We start from the raw sequence: 14665 nt of genomic DNA, 5'->3' as shown, positions 1-14665 counted from the left end.
TTAAACTAGAGTAGAATTTCTAATTTGTATAAAAAAAAATAACTTCATCCTTACACTTCTTCAAGGAACAAAAAAAAAATCCAAGTGGCGTAACACGTGACACAACCTTTGACACTCTTCTAGTGAAAGTACTCGGACCCTAAACACAAACACAGTACACAGCACAGCACAACACAACACAACACAACACAAGTCCAACACAGAATTCTGTTGTTGCTGTTGTCTTTTCAACAAGAAGAAGAAGAAGAAGAACAACAACAACTAGTGTTATCCATTTCTCAAATTTTTTCTAAAAACCCCAACTTTCAAAAGAAGAAAACCAATAAGGTACTATAGCTCTTATTAAAGTTCTCTCTTTTTTATTATCTCTCTATTTGTTTTGTTTTCTTGAGAACCAAACACCCTCCTCTGCAAAACCATTTCCCGCGCTCAAAACACCGAACCATTTGTGGTTCCTTACGTTGTTTTTTCTCTTAATAATTCGCTGCATTTGAGGTTATTGACTGCCCTTTCTGTTTCACGCTCTGTTTTCAATTTTGTTTTTTTTTTTTTTTTTCCGAGGCCGAACAAAATTGAATTTTGAATGTAAAGCTTTGTGCTTTTCATTGTTTTGTGTGTGTGTTTGGATGGGTGGGTGTGTTTTCGTATATTTGATTTTGCAAATTCTTTATTTGTTGTATAATAGTTTGTAACTTTTTCAATTTTGTTTCTTTGCTATACGTTTTTGTAAAAATTGGAAGTGCTTTGTTGGCTTCGTATTTGAACGTGTAATTAGCACACAAATGGGTGTTAGAAATTTAGAATTTAGTTAAAAAAAATTTAAATTCTCACATTTTGCTTTGTTTGGAAATTATATTTCTAATTTGGTTACTCTGTTAGAACAGTTTTAGATTGATTAACATTCTAATTACAACAATTCTGAATGTTATAATTTAATTTTTTGATTGAATTCTAATGTCTAGTTTGCATATTTATAGTCATTTCTTTTTTGGGGTTTTAATTGTTGAAGGATTAATAAGAATTGATTACCATGTTGGCTACTCGAATTAGATTGATTAGCATTATAATTAAAACAAGTTTGAATATTAGAATGTACTTGTTTTTATCTAATTCTAACCTCTGGCTTGCATATTGGTGGTGATTTCTTTGTTGGGGTTTTGATTGTTGAAGGATTTTAACAAGAATTGATTACCATGTTGGCCACTCGAGTTAGTAAGGGTATTATAACGAAACCAACGAGGCCGTTATCTTTGTCACGGTCAAGCGAAGTTTGCAATTCCTTTGTGCCAATTGATAGGAAAGGGTTAAGCAATGCAGAGATTGTGGAGAGCTGCCATTTGTCTTTGAGGAATAGAGCATTTTTGTCTCCACTAGTGACCCGGAAAAGAAAACCCGATATTTGTGTTTGTGATGGTCAGTTGAGCTCTGATTGTGATGTAAGTTCCTCTGATGTGGAAGAGGAGACTCTGAGCAGTGCAGGGGAGGACACTCTGTAAGATCTTAAGCCTTGAGCTGTATTGTTTGTACATACTAATTTGAGGATCAACTGTTTACATGTTTATCTGTTTTATAGAGGTATTACTATTTTCTTTTGCATTTTTGGTTTGAAGTTCTATGATGGATTTATGTGTGCATTTTTTGGATTGTGGAATGTTATTATAAAACTTGGATGCTCAATTTCAAATTATAGGTGTAAAATATCCGTATTTCTTTACTTCATATGGACATAGAAATAATAATGCAGTATGCCTTTTCAAAATATACTGGTTTGTGGTCTGAAAGTATGTAATATTTGATTCTGTCCTGATAACATTGTACTAAGTTGTGTCTCCCGCATTTTACTTCCTTTATTTTGCTATTATTCTTCTTTAGCTCTGATTTTCATTGAAACCATTAGACAATGATCATTGCTCTTATTCTGTGATCTCTCTCTCTCTCTCTCTTCCCTTCTTAATGCTAAGATGACACTTATTTCCAATTCCTGATCCAGAAGTGAATATGTGAAGCTTGTATGCAGCAAAAAAAAGAATACATGAAGCTTGTAATGGGAAGAGTTTCTATTTACTTCTATTTGGACTCTGTGTAACAATATGCTATAGGAAGCCTAATCAGTCTGCATTATAAGAAAGTAGCTCGGGTCTCATGCAGCAGACTTTTAAGGTAGATAGGGATATACATATTGGTCTTGGTGGGGCACTGCCTGGAGCTTTTAAGTATGCCTCTTGAGAGCTATAAATCTGTGTATGGTTATTTAACAAATTATAAGTTGTTTGGCATGGTAATTGTGTCCTTCATGCTTAGGTGAGATTATTCGGTGCACCCCGTGTACTACACCCTCCTCTCACATAATGGTGGGCCCTACTTGTGGTTTATGCACATAGGGTCCACTATTATGTGCAAAGGAGGTGTAGTACACTCGGTGTACATATCAGTTTTTCCATACATAGGGTATATAGCATCTTGTGAGCTATAGACCCAAGTATTGTTATTTGACATGATTCTTAAGTTGTTTGACATGATAACTTGTAGGAAATAGATGGTAGGACTCTCTGCTTTCTCAATGTGTGTGTGTGCATATGTGGGCAACACTTTCTCATAAGATGTTTATCAGTGACACAATTGTATGTAATGATAGTATGTATGTCTTTAAATAATTGATTTGCTACTTATTGTGTAAGATGTTATTATTTTCTATTTTTTTTTAAAGTTTCCTATTTTTTGGTTGGGTTTCAGATCATGAAACTTCTGTACAAATATGAATTTTCTTAATTTGTTAACAGTAAATTGACAGGAACTCCTGCCAGTCAATCAAAGTCTCGGGATGTAAAGCATGAACTTTTAATGCTTTCTTTGCCTGCAATTGGTGGACAGGCTCTTGAACCATTAGCACAGCTGATGGAGACTGCCTATATTGGTAGATTAGGTACTATCTGTTACTGATATATGATTCCTTCCTTCTGTTAATTTTTTATTTTAACAGCTTTTTCTTGGTAATATATTGAGCCCCTTTTATCGGTTTAATTTTTATTATAAAATAATAATGTCCTCTTTATGGTATAGGAAATCATGATCATGATGTGTGTTTAGTGGTCATTGGCTGGTTTTGTTCTTCTAAAACTAAAGTTGTGTGAAGCAGGTGCTTTCACTTGCTTTAGTTAGTGTGGAGTCAATAGAAAACCATTGATGCATCTTTGATAATCAATATTTAGCTAGTGTTGGGTTGGTTTCATAGTCCTAGAACTAAAGTTGTGAGAATGTTTGTGCTTTCAGCTGATTTAGTTAGTGTGGCATTTAAGGCAATAGAAAACCATGGACGCATCTCATGATTTAGGAAAACTTAAATTTAATCAACCTAAATGTTATTTTCTTTTGCATTGGTTCTGATTTCTGGGTATAAAAGCTAAAATACACACTGGATTACCAATCATTATTATTATTTTTTCGCTTTGGAGCTTTAACTCACCCCCTTTGTTTTATTATTTATAGGTCCTGTGGAGTTGGGTTCAGCTGGTATTTCCACAAACATCTTTAACTGCATATCAAAGCTATTTAATATTCCTCTCCTTAGTGTTGCCACTTCTTTTGTTGCTGAAGACATTTCGAAGAATTCAGTCAAAGACTCTGCTTCAGGTGAAGTAAAATTAACGGTTGATGCCTTGAGTGTTTTTTTTGAATGTATTTGATTCTGGTTTGATGGTATGACTATGAGTATATAACTGGCTCGGTATTTTCACTTTCATTGCTAATTTGGTCTGATTGTTGTACATGTGGGGGTTCTCTAGAAGACAGTACTAATGGTAAACCAGCTGAAAGAAAGCAGCTATCTTCAGTATCTACAGCTTTACTATTAGCAGTTGGGATTGGCATTATTGAGGCTTTGGCCTTGTATTTGGGATCAGGAAAGTTTCTAGATTTAATGGGCATATCATCAGTAAGTTATTACACGTACTCAGGTTTACGTTATATATTTATTTATCAACCCCCGCTCCCTCCTTTCCCTCACTCTATATGCATATGTGCATGAATATGTTTTTATTCTCTCAGGTACATGGCTTCCTATTGACAAGGAATTTTTTTTTATAAATTTTTTTTTCTGGGTATCATTTGCTTTCTAGGGTTCATCCATGCGTATTCCAGCACAACGATTTCTTTCACTTAGAGCCTTTGGTGCTCCTGCAGTTGTGGTATCTTTGGCTCTCCAAGGCGTTTTCCGTGGTTTTAGGGACACAAAAACTCCTGTTTTATGTCTAGGTAAGTGCTTTATTTTAGTAATACTTATTGACACTAATATTGCCTTAGAAAACAGATATAGATATCATATGTCATAATACTTGAGAATTTTTTTTAACCCAATTCCTTTTGTGCCTTGTAATTTACTTTATTGTTTCTCTTTCAATTGGTTCTAATGTGTTTTGTATCAAGAATAGAAGGAATAAATTACATGTCATGGTGGTTGATACCATCTTTTTTTTTTTTTTTGATAAGTATGGTGGTTGATACCATCTTGAAATGCTTGCTCATTTGATCATCAAATGGGGGGGTGGGGGGGAGGCTATGAGTTCTCAGTTTTGAGCCCATATATTTTCCAATGCATTTCCAAAAGATATTGGTCATCATTTATAGGATACAAGGGATATGCTTATTTGGATACATCTCATCAAATTAAAAATCTGAAGGTTGTGTAGAAAGGTTTGTAGGTGTTCCGACTGATCTATATGAAGAAATTATTCAATGTAAAAACTAATGAAAAATTTGTTAAAAAATATAGAAATCATTGTGTAAATTTTTCTATGTTGCTGCCATTTATGTTATTTTTCATTATTTTATACGTTCCCATTATTGGGAGTGTGTGCATCTGCATCAATGCCCTTCATCCTAATTGTAATTTTTTCCGTGGGGAAAAATGCAGAAGCATATTTTAGTGCAATACTTGTAGTAGTGAATAAGGAAGAAACTGATCTTTTCTAAACTTATTTTATAGTAACTATGAGATATTTAAAAAAAAAAAAAAATTTGTATTTCATCTTTGTCTGATGTTGTCCTATGTTGCTTCCTACTTATTAGTTATTGCCTACACTTTATCAACATCCTGTGGTTCTGTTTTTCTCCATATCTTGTACACTGATTCCTGCAAACTAATGTATTGTCCCATATGCAGGCATTGGAAATCTATCAGCAGTATTTTTGTTTCCCATTCTTATGTATTATTTTAAATTGGGTGCAACTGGAGCAGCCATATCCACTGTCTTGTCTCAGTATGTGCTTTTTGGATGACTTTCTTCCTCTATACCTTTCTCTTTGGCTTTATTTAACCATAATTCATGCCATAAAATATTAACGCTTCAGGTATATTGTTACCTTTTTACTGATCTGGCATCTAAACAATAGAGCTGTATTACTGCCTCCAAAGCTGGGATCACTTCAGTTTGGTGGATATTTAAAATCTGGTAAGCTCTTAAATTTTGTCACTTTGTCGGTGCCAACTCTCTTGATTTTTATATTTATTTTTGTTTTCCCCACTTTTCTTACTGATCTGACAATCTTGTTTGTTATTGCTTTTGCTGATGGAGCAGTACATTGGTTTTTATTTTTAGCTTGTTAATTACCAACACAACGAATGGGTGAACCTCATCCTTTCATTTGAGTTATAGCTTGTTGGCTACATTGGTTTTATTTTTAGCTTTTTAGTTACCAACACATGCAATGGGTCTTGAACCCATTACCTCATCCTTTCATTTGAGTTATAGCTTGTTGGCTATATTTTATTTTGATGCTGCTTCTAAATGTATGACTATTTTTTATTTTGATAATGATTGATATAGATGCCAGATCATTTCCTCTAATTCAGATGTATTTTAATGCTTATCAATGACGGGCTGCTGTAGGTGGTTTTCTTCTTGGAAGAACTCTTGCTGTTCTTATTACCATGACATTGGGGACATCAATGGCTGCTCGTCAAGGTCCAGTTGCTATGGCTGCACATCAGATATGTATTCAAGTATGGTTGGCTGTATCCCTCCTTACGGATGCACTGGCTGCATCTGGTCAGGTATTTAATAATTTATTTTAGTTATTTATAATTTATTTGCTTGTGCTAGTAGATGTATTTATTTTTATTATGGTTGGAATAATTATTTTTATTATGATTGGTATAATTAATTTTGGTGTGAGCTTCATGGATTGGAAGTGATTAAAATCAACAAATACAGATTGCTGTAGAATATACATAAACAAGGTGTAAAGTCTAACAACTAATTGGAGAATGAAAAATATGTAATAATGACATTTTGGAAAGACGTCTCTTATAAAAAGGAAAAGTGTATTTCTGCATTTAACCTTTAGAGTTTAAATTCCTCCAAGAAACTATATGAGAAGATATAGTTTGCTTACCACAGAGCTCCCCCACATTTTGTTATCAGGACTAACCTACATAAAAGTTTGGGTTTTTGTTGACTTCCAAATTGTCATCTATTTGTAGGCCCTGATTGCAAGTTCTTTCTCTAAAGGTGATTATCAATCTGTGAAAGACGTTACAGATTATGTTTTAAAGGTAAGCTTATCGTGTATGCTTCTCCATTGTGTTCTATGTGTCTAATGCACATCTTTAGTTGAGTTGATCTGTTTGAAATTGATGTGCATATTTTTTCCAGATAGGATTGTTCACTGGAGTTTTCTTGTCTGCAATTCTGGGTGTATCTTTTGGTTCGTTGGCCACTGTGTTTACGAAGGATGCTGAAGTGTTGGGAATTGTTAGAACTGGGGTACTGGTATGTAGCACACTTACAATGGATGATTTGTTTGATTTTTGTATAGCTTTACAAGTTTACACAAATGTCGGTGCCCTTGCATATTTCTTATGAATTCAAAATTTTTTCGCAGTTTGTCAGTGCTAGTCAACCTTTGAATGCCCTGGCTTTTATTTTTGATGGCCTCCATTATGGTGTTTCAGACTTCCCATATGCAGCTTACTCTATGGTAAACCTTACCATTGCAAAGTAAAAATTTCTTTGAGATGTCCTTACTTGGTTGTGCTTATTGCTTGTTTTTGACATTTTTTGATGGATTTATAGATGATGTCGGGGGCAATATGTTCAACCTTTTTGCTCTATGCTCCTTCAATTTTAGGCCTTCCTGGGGTTTGGTTGGGCTTAACTCTCTTTATGGGTTTACGGACGGTGGCAGGATTTGCGAGGTAAACTTTACAATATTATGAGAGTATGGTGAATTTTGAACTATTACTTTCATACAATGGTTCTATATTGTGAATTATGAATTATATTCTCTTTTTGACTGTTTATCCTAGTAGCAGGTGAGGGCTGATATGCAATTGTTGATGAAATTTTTTATTTAGTATGTGTCCACTTGACAATTGACATGCCTGGTGTTGGCATTTTGATAATACATAATGATGTGAAGTCATATTTGGTTCTACTAATCTCTGGTCTAGTACCATATATTACTGATGTTTGCAATTTTCATTCATAACCATATTTTTTAGAAGTTAGGTATTGTCAGAATTTGCATTTAAAAAAAAAAAATTGTTGTCATGTCAATGTCCATGAGGACTTTAGGATGCTTATCAGTGTCAATCTGTTTATGTAGATTTGATGGTTGCCATTTCTTGCTTGTGCTAGTAGATGTATTTATTTATAATCTTTTTTTTTTTCAGATTACTATCAAAAAATGGTCCATGGTGGTTCTTGCACAGGGACTTCCAGAGAACTGAGGTTAGTGTATATTCATGACTCTGATTATGGTTTAGTGTTCTAATTTTCTGATATGTATTAACGTCATGTATTTCTGGAAATTTTTGGTTGTTTTCTTGTCTTCATTTAATGAAAAGTTCTTGTCTTTGTACGTACAAATTTATGCATGATAGTGGGTGAGTGAGTCTTCCTGATTCTGTTGGTAAGGTTTCATATGAATGTCAGTTCATTTGCTGTTCAATTTACCTTAAAATTTATGCATGACATTTGGTGAATGAGTCCCGAAGGAGGGTTTCTTTTGAACGTCACTCAAACGCAGTTACTTCACCCCATTAAATTATGACTGAAAAGTTATCTGTAATTCATATTTGTTTTGTACTTATTTCCCCCTTCCTCTCAAAAGTTTCTCTATTCTCTATGTTTGTTGGTGACTCTCACCTACATTATCTGAACTTCACTTGCTTTTTGCATGAATATTTTTTTAATAGAAGAAGACAATAGTTTAATAGAACAAAGCATTTTTAGTAGAAAATTATTTTTCCATATATAATAACCAAAAAAGAAAAAAGAAAACGATTACCTTTTTTTATTTGTGATGAAAACCAAGTTTTACTTCCTCAGGAAAAGTTCTTTAGGTAAGTTCTGCAAATGTAGTGCAGGTTATTATCCTTATTGCATTTGAGTTGATGACTCAATTTTGACCACCACTTGTACCCTACAGCAAGAACAAGCAACAATATATAGTGGAAACTTGGTGGTACATAACTGTTCATTCTTTTAGTATAAGTCTACATCTCAATTGAAGTAATTTGTGTTGGAAACAAATGGCATATTGTCAACGTTTCTTTTTTGAATTAATATGCACATTGAGATGATGTTTTCATACTTGCACAAACTAATGATGCAAATTACATCCCTTCTTTCTAAATACCTTAAATGGCTCTCTAATTTAGTTGATATTGTATGTATTTCTCATTTCTCAATTGAAATGAAAAACTGCTTCTATCCAGTAGATTTGCTTGTAAAAATTTACCGGTAAGTGCTTATTGGTCCAATCTGCATTATTATGCCTTTTTCCGACTTTAGAGTTTGGTTCTTGACTTAGAATTATTTAACCACCTTCTTTTTCAGCTGGCCACTTGAGATGGGAACCATCTGGAAAGATTGCAGGACATATACGATGCTCAAGTATGATATGACATACATTCTTTTAGAGGTGTTTCAGTTGTAACTTGCGGCTTTTGGTTACACATTCTTTTTAAGCTGATAGAAAGTTTTTGGCTTTCAATTGGCATAATCTTGTATAAAGTAAACAAGTTAAAGCAATGTGTTATCCATTAGAAATTTTGTTAATGAATTTGTTATTTTTGTTATTGTAAATGGTACTTGCTAAATTGTCGTTTGTGCTTGTTAGATGATCATTCAACTTTTTAGTTATTATGTATGTTATTCTCTGGCAAAGTCTAGGTTTTTCTTTTCGGGGAGAGCAATGGTGCACCAAAATAAGTGTTTAATTGAGACAACCTCGCTGAGAGTAGGTACTGTGATGGGTATTCTTCTAGGAAGTTCTTGTTTATATGCCTTCCTTTCAGTTACTTCTGAATAAAAAAGAAAAAAGAAAATAGTTGAAGAGATGCTTTGTTATTATTTTTTTGATAATTGGACAATGGGAGGGGGAATTTGAACCATGATTTTCCTTATAAAAACTAGTAGATCATTCATTGACTTACATGGCTCTAGGCAAGAGATGTTTATTTGACCATAATGAAAGTACATATATTAACTATAAGTCCGAAAAATGAAAGAGCTATCTTGCTAATGAAATAGCAACAACCTCCATATAACAAGATCAGTTATCAAAGAAAAAAGAAAAAAAGAAGGAAGATTAGGCCAACCCTCGGGTATGGTCTGGTGGTTTCTAGGCCTCATGTATCACATGAGGCTTTGGGTTTAAGTCTCCTAGAGTTCTATAAAATTAAAATGTTCTATGTGAATGAAAAATTCCACTGAATTGAATTGGATCCATGTATCTAAGAAATTGTGAGAATTCTTGATCTCTCACCTCTAAATTTGAATCCAGGATTTGAATTGATGTTCTTTCATTGAGTTCTCTTAAATTACATTGATATATTCATTTCAATTGAAATTTGGCTTTTTAAATTCTCGTATGATTACCTAGAATGAGTGAGGTGGGAGATTACATTTGTTCATGAGATTAGTCAAGACTTTCTAAGAATCTTATCAGACACCCATGATGTAAAAAGAGGACTTGGATCTGGTTCTATTGTTAGGGCCATTGTAATGTGAGAAAAAGTTAGAAGAGTAAACTGTTCAGGAAAAGCTGCAAGCCAGATTGAAAGGCATTCAAAATTTCTCCCCTTTTCTTTTACTCAATAATTCATTAATTCTCCCTCGTAGTTCCGTTCACCACTCAATTATTATCTCTTGAGGCTCCTTAAGTTTGAGGTAGATAGGATAAGATATTTAAATAACATTTTCCATAAGACTTGGGTTGGTGAATTACTACCCTTGAAGAATGCTTGGGACTAAAGGCTAAAAGATTTGTCTGGGCTCCTGATCCTTTTCCTAGTTGTCTCATTAATTAGAACGACTTACAAATATCAAGAAAGAAACAAATTTCACCACTTAGTTGTCAATAATATAAATTTTCCTTCTCAATAATAATTATCTTATGTGTCGACCTTTTTCTTATAATGTTTTGACTCAAGACTTTATAAGACCTAAAAAGATAATACGTTTAAGACGTCATATATGAGATATTTTGTTTTTTTGTTTTTGATAGGGGTGAAGTTTGGCTCTAATACCATTAATAAAAAAAAAAGAACTCGTGACAATCGAAAGGACGATTTATTTTATTTTTTTAATAATTTGACCGTGGAGAATTCTAATCCCAATTTTCCTAGGATATCATGGAATTACGTGCCGTTTGGCAAACGATGCCGTGAACAAGTATGCTCCATATTCTTTGAAAAAAGAAACAAAGATGCTCCATATTTGGAAAAGATTGCAGTAGCTTTTTTTTTTTTTTTATTAGTTCCGTGTTCATTATTCTTACATAAAAAGGTGACACATATGTGGTCATGAATGACAAGTGTAGTCATTCATTCATGCACAAAGGTTCTGAAAATGAATCGTATAAGTCACAACTGGTTGTCATATGCAACAACTTTTACTTTGTCAATATCCTCTTTTATTGGGAAACATAATCTAATGGTCCATAAGGCTCAAACAATTCAGCAAAGAATCCCTTCTTTCTTTTGGGGTTCCACCCCATGTCTTTGCACAGTTGATCATTGTACCATATATGAAGAGCACCAATGCATGATCTCCTGTAGTATTGCCCTGAATATCTCTTCATGTACTCATCCCATTTTGCCACATCTTTTTCCATCTCTTTGATGCTAGGCAATTTGAATGTGCTGTCTAGAAGCTCTGCTAGCCATCTGCATCTCATCTCTGAGGTGTACAAGTTTGAAACACTTTCTGAATATCCAATTACTGCTACTTGTGGAATTCTAGGGTGAATACATTCCCTGTTGAAGTCAAAATCTAATTTTGTCATTCAAAGTAATATTATTAATAAATTAATCACATTTTCTAAAATGGTGAATAAGAGTTTTAAGTGCAATCATGGTTCAAGTTTAGAATCACATGCCTTGACACTAAAATAAACTAGTCCTAATTAGAACTAGTTCACATTCAAAAAGTTTAAGCTATTATGGAATGATAAATTTAATAATATAGTTATTATTCTAACACTTATTCCCCAAAAATAAACCGAAGTTGTTTGTAAACCTAGATGAAATGATAAATAAAATTCCATCTTTCTTATTTGACCGAATTTACCTCTAAACTGGTTTAGAAAAAAATTTCTTTAATCCATTTCATAACTATTGGTATAAACATTCACATATAATCTTAGTCATTTGACTTTTTATTTATTTATTTGAATCACATGAGTAATGCGAGTTGTTTGAATAATTTAATGAATCATGTAATTTAATTCATGTAGATTATTTTATGAATCTTCGCTTAATGGGTTGGAGAAAATTAAATTAAAATTTTTCTTTATATTGCTTATTGTATAATATGTTAATTCATACATTGCTAGTTATTAAATCTAATGTTATGTTCATCCAAAAAAAAAAAAAAAAATCTAATGTTATGATTTTCCTTTCTCCCTTTTTAATGAAAAGGGAAATTTTCCTTAATTTTCTCCTCTCAAAGAAAATTATAACCAAAAAAAAAAAATCTAACCTGTAGAGGGGAACTGTTGCATCAAGCGAACCATCAATGTAGTCTTTGAAGGTGGGGGAGACAAAAATGTCTTTGAGTTTTTTGTCTCCCTGGAACCCAGTAGCCAATATGACCAAATCTGTCTTTAGGGGTTGTGCCTCACCGTTAACCAAAACACCTTCTTTACAAAAGCTAAAGCTCTTACTCTTTTTCAAATTGATGCTTCCCTCTTCAACTTTGTCATAGAATTTTTCTGGTACCGTGGGGATCAAACAAGAATTGATTTCTGTATGGAAACTATGTTTTGGTACCATTCCAAACTTTGCTAGCCTCAGCTTATTTTTTATATGGCTTTCAACAAATTTAGAAAATGCCCATCTCTGTTACATGATCAAAACTTTGTAAGCTTCAACCTTATGATTAATTGTCATGTCAATTTAAAAATATTTGAAAAAAAGAAAATGAAAAAGAGGGGGGGGGGGGTGTGGGTGGGGGTTAATGCAAAGAGACCCCCTCATGAGTCATTGTCAAACACTGTGCTAAATATATTTTTATTGGACATAATGATCAAGTGAACACGTGTTATATAGGAATCAATTATATGTGCATGTGTTATGCTTCACATGATGTCAATATGATCATTTTCTGTTAAATAAAAGTGATGGAAATCTACTTAAGGTTCAATTTGTGTTGTTTTAAACCCAACTGCCAAGGGTCCAACAAATAGAAATTACAGGAAATCTAAATGACGACTAAAATCAAATCAAATTGAAGGGTTTGATGATGTTTTAAAAAGGGAGAAACTTTACCACAGGGGAAAGAAGTGTTGCAAGGAGACTTAGTAGGAAGCCTTCACCAGGTTTGTGAACCAGTAGCTCGGAGAAGCGATTAAGGTATAAATAAGTAAGAGGCACGCCCCATGGAAGGTAATCAGGAAGGTTCCAGTGTTCCTTCTTGTATAATACAGTACATGCATGTTCAGTGCCTGCAAATTTATGGTTAAACCAATGTAAAAAACCTATCAAATACAATTAATCTAAGCATAGGGGTACATAATTAATAAATTCTGCTCATAAGCATTTTATCATTTACAAAAACTATGAGATTGACCAAAATACACTTTTGGTCCTAAAATTTTGGAGTTGTTTTCATTTTAACCATTTACGTTTTAAAATTTTCATTTTAGTCTTTCATATTTGATTAAGTTTTCATTTTTTCCAATTGGAAAATAGAATCGAATATGAAGAGTCAAAGTGAAAATTTTGATAGTAAAATATCAAAATGAAAATAATCTCAAACGTTAAAAGTCCAAAGTGCACTTTAGTCCATGAGATATTTATATAGATATAAAATGTAAGTAAAATTTGTGTTTCTTACCATTGGCCAGTGAGCATTCCATAGCAATGTCCAAGGCAGATTTTTGGAATCCCACAACAGTGATTTGCTTCCCTTTAACAAAGTCAGCAGCACTTTTATCGTCCATGGCAGCGTAATCCATGGAGTGCATCACCTTTCCATGAAATACTTCTGGGCCTTGGTTTGGAGGGAATTCAGGAATATTTGGAATGTCACTGAATCGCCCAATGCAGAGGATCACAAAGTCCACTAAGTGTACCTGCATTTCCATTCACATAAGAAGGAATAATATCAAGATTCTAAAAAATTATTATTTTCACTACTATTCTACAGTACAAGGATTCCCTTACAGCGATTTCGTGAAAATCCTAATGAAAAAGATAAATTCTTTAACTGATCTGATATAGTTAGTTAAGCAATGCAAACTTAATTATCTAAAAATCAGATAAAATTTGGGAATTAGCACAATACACCATTCCACCTAGTCCTAACCCAAAGCAAAAAAACTTCATATATAGCAAGTGCAGAAAAAATCATGACAAGAAAAAGAAAAATTCGAATAGGTTATATGTGTGTTTACATACTATAAAATATACACACCTCAGTTGAAAAGCTTTGAGCATCCTCTACTATAACCTTCCATTTCCCTTTAGAGCCAAAAGGGTCACCAATACCACCCCACATACTCCAAGATTGCATCTCTTCCTCAGATGGGCCTTCATACTCGATGCTCAAAACTTTGGTATTAAATTTGATGTGCTTAAGCAAGTCAAAATGGTTAGCATAGGATTGAATATAATCAAAGACTTGGTGTTGGTTAGGAAAGTCTTCTTCCACTGTAGAAGGCCATGGAAAATCTGAGAACTGATACGCTGGTTTTGGAGTTTGGAGCTTAGTGGTCTCTACGGTTTTGGTCCACACTCCTCCGATGCTGCTTTTGGCTTCAAAAACGATTGGATGAAAACCCTTTGACAAAGTGTACTTGCAAGCCAAAAGGCCACTGATACCAGCTCCAATTATGGCCACCTGCCTCTCCATTGCTTTGTGTTCTGAGTATCAAACTTTGTATGATTCTGCCTTTTAGAGGCCTCTACATGTGTGAAGTGGGAAAGGGTCAAAACACTCAAAACTAGATAAACTGAGACTGTCAATTCTAAGCTGGATCCTCTTTCTCTCTCTGGTGAATACTGAATTAATTGTATAGTTTATCAATTCTTGACGTTGCTAGTACTAACTGTGGAATATGGCAGACAATGAAAGGTAGGTGCAAATTGTCGTGTCGGCTGCCCATAGAAAAAAGTTTCATCTCGTTAATTGCAAGATACAGTTGCGTGGTTTTGTAATTT

General features: G+C 33.6%; 2 protein-coding genes across 4 annotated transcripts; one reads left to right on the top strand and one right to left on the bottom strand.

Annotated features, from left to right (window-relative positions):
• The first annotated feature begins 191 nt into the window (after nucleotides 1-191).
• Nucleotides 192-9079, top strand: LOC115967590 (protein DETOXIFICATION 45, chloroplastic-like). 3 transcript variants are annotated; one of them, XM_031086712.1, is made up of 15 exons: nucleotides 192-327; nucleotides 1171-1492; nucleotides 2781-2923; nucleotides 3487-3630; nucleotides 3786-3931; nucleotides 4116-4251; nucleotides 5159-5255; nucleotides 5347-5447; nucleotides 5886-6049; nucleotides 6479-6550; nucleotides 6651-6767; nucleotides 6880-6975; nucleotides 7071-7192; nucleotides 7670-7727; nucleotides 8838-9079. In XM_031086712.1, the coding sequence occupies exons 2-15, from the start codon at nucleotides 1194-1196 to the stop codon at nucleotides 8847-8849; spliced, it is 1707 nt and encodes a 568-aa protein (XP_030942572.1). In that variant the 5' UTR covers nucleotides 192-327; nucleotides 1171-1193; the 3' UTR covers nucleotides 8850-9079. The 3 variants fall into 3 exon arrangements, with proteins under 3 accessions (XP_030942572.1, XP_030942571.1, XP_030942573.1); XM_031086711.1 differs by having other exon boundaries at nucleotides 193-327; nucleotides 3783-3931; XM_031086713.1 differs by lacking the exon at nucleotides 192-327 and having other exon boundaries at nucleotides 1406-1492; nucleotides 2792-2923; nucleotides 3783-3931.
• Nucleotides 9080-10870: 1791 nt separating this feature from the next.
• LOC115968748 (probable flavin-containing monooxygenase 1) lies at nucleotides 10871-14372 on the bottom strand. Its single transcript, XM_031088244.1, has 5 exons — nucleotides 13920-14372; nucleotides 13341-13578; nucleotides 12773-12948; nucleotides 11985-12343; nucleotides 10871-11260 (listed from the first exon to the last, which is right to left on the bottom strand). Exons 1-5 carry the CDS (start codon nucleotides 14355-14357, stop codon nucleotides 10918-10920), a joined length of 1554 nt encoding a protein of 517 aa, XP_030944104.1. The 5' UTR covers nucleotides 14358-14372; the 3' UTR covers nucleotides 10871-10917.
• Between the last annotated feature and the right edge of the window lie 293 nt (nucleotides 14373-14665).

This window comes from Quercus lobata, chromosome 11 (assembly GCF_001633185.2).
Source record: "Quercus lobata isolate SW786 chromosome 11, ValleyOak3.0 Primary Assembly, whole genome shotgun sequence".
Classification (NCBI taxonomy): Eukaryota; Viridiplantae; Streptophyta; class Magnoliopsida; order Fagales; family Fagaceae; genus Quercus; species Quercus lobata.
The sequence above is the reverse complement of the archived record's forward strand: the minus strand, read 5'-3'. Positions and strand labels throughout refer to the sequence as shown.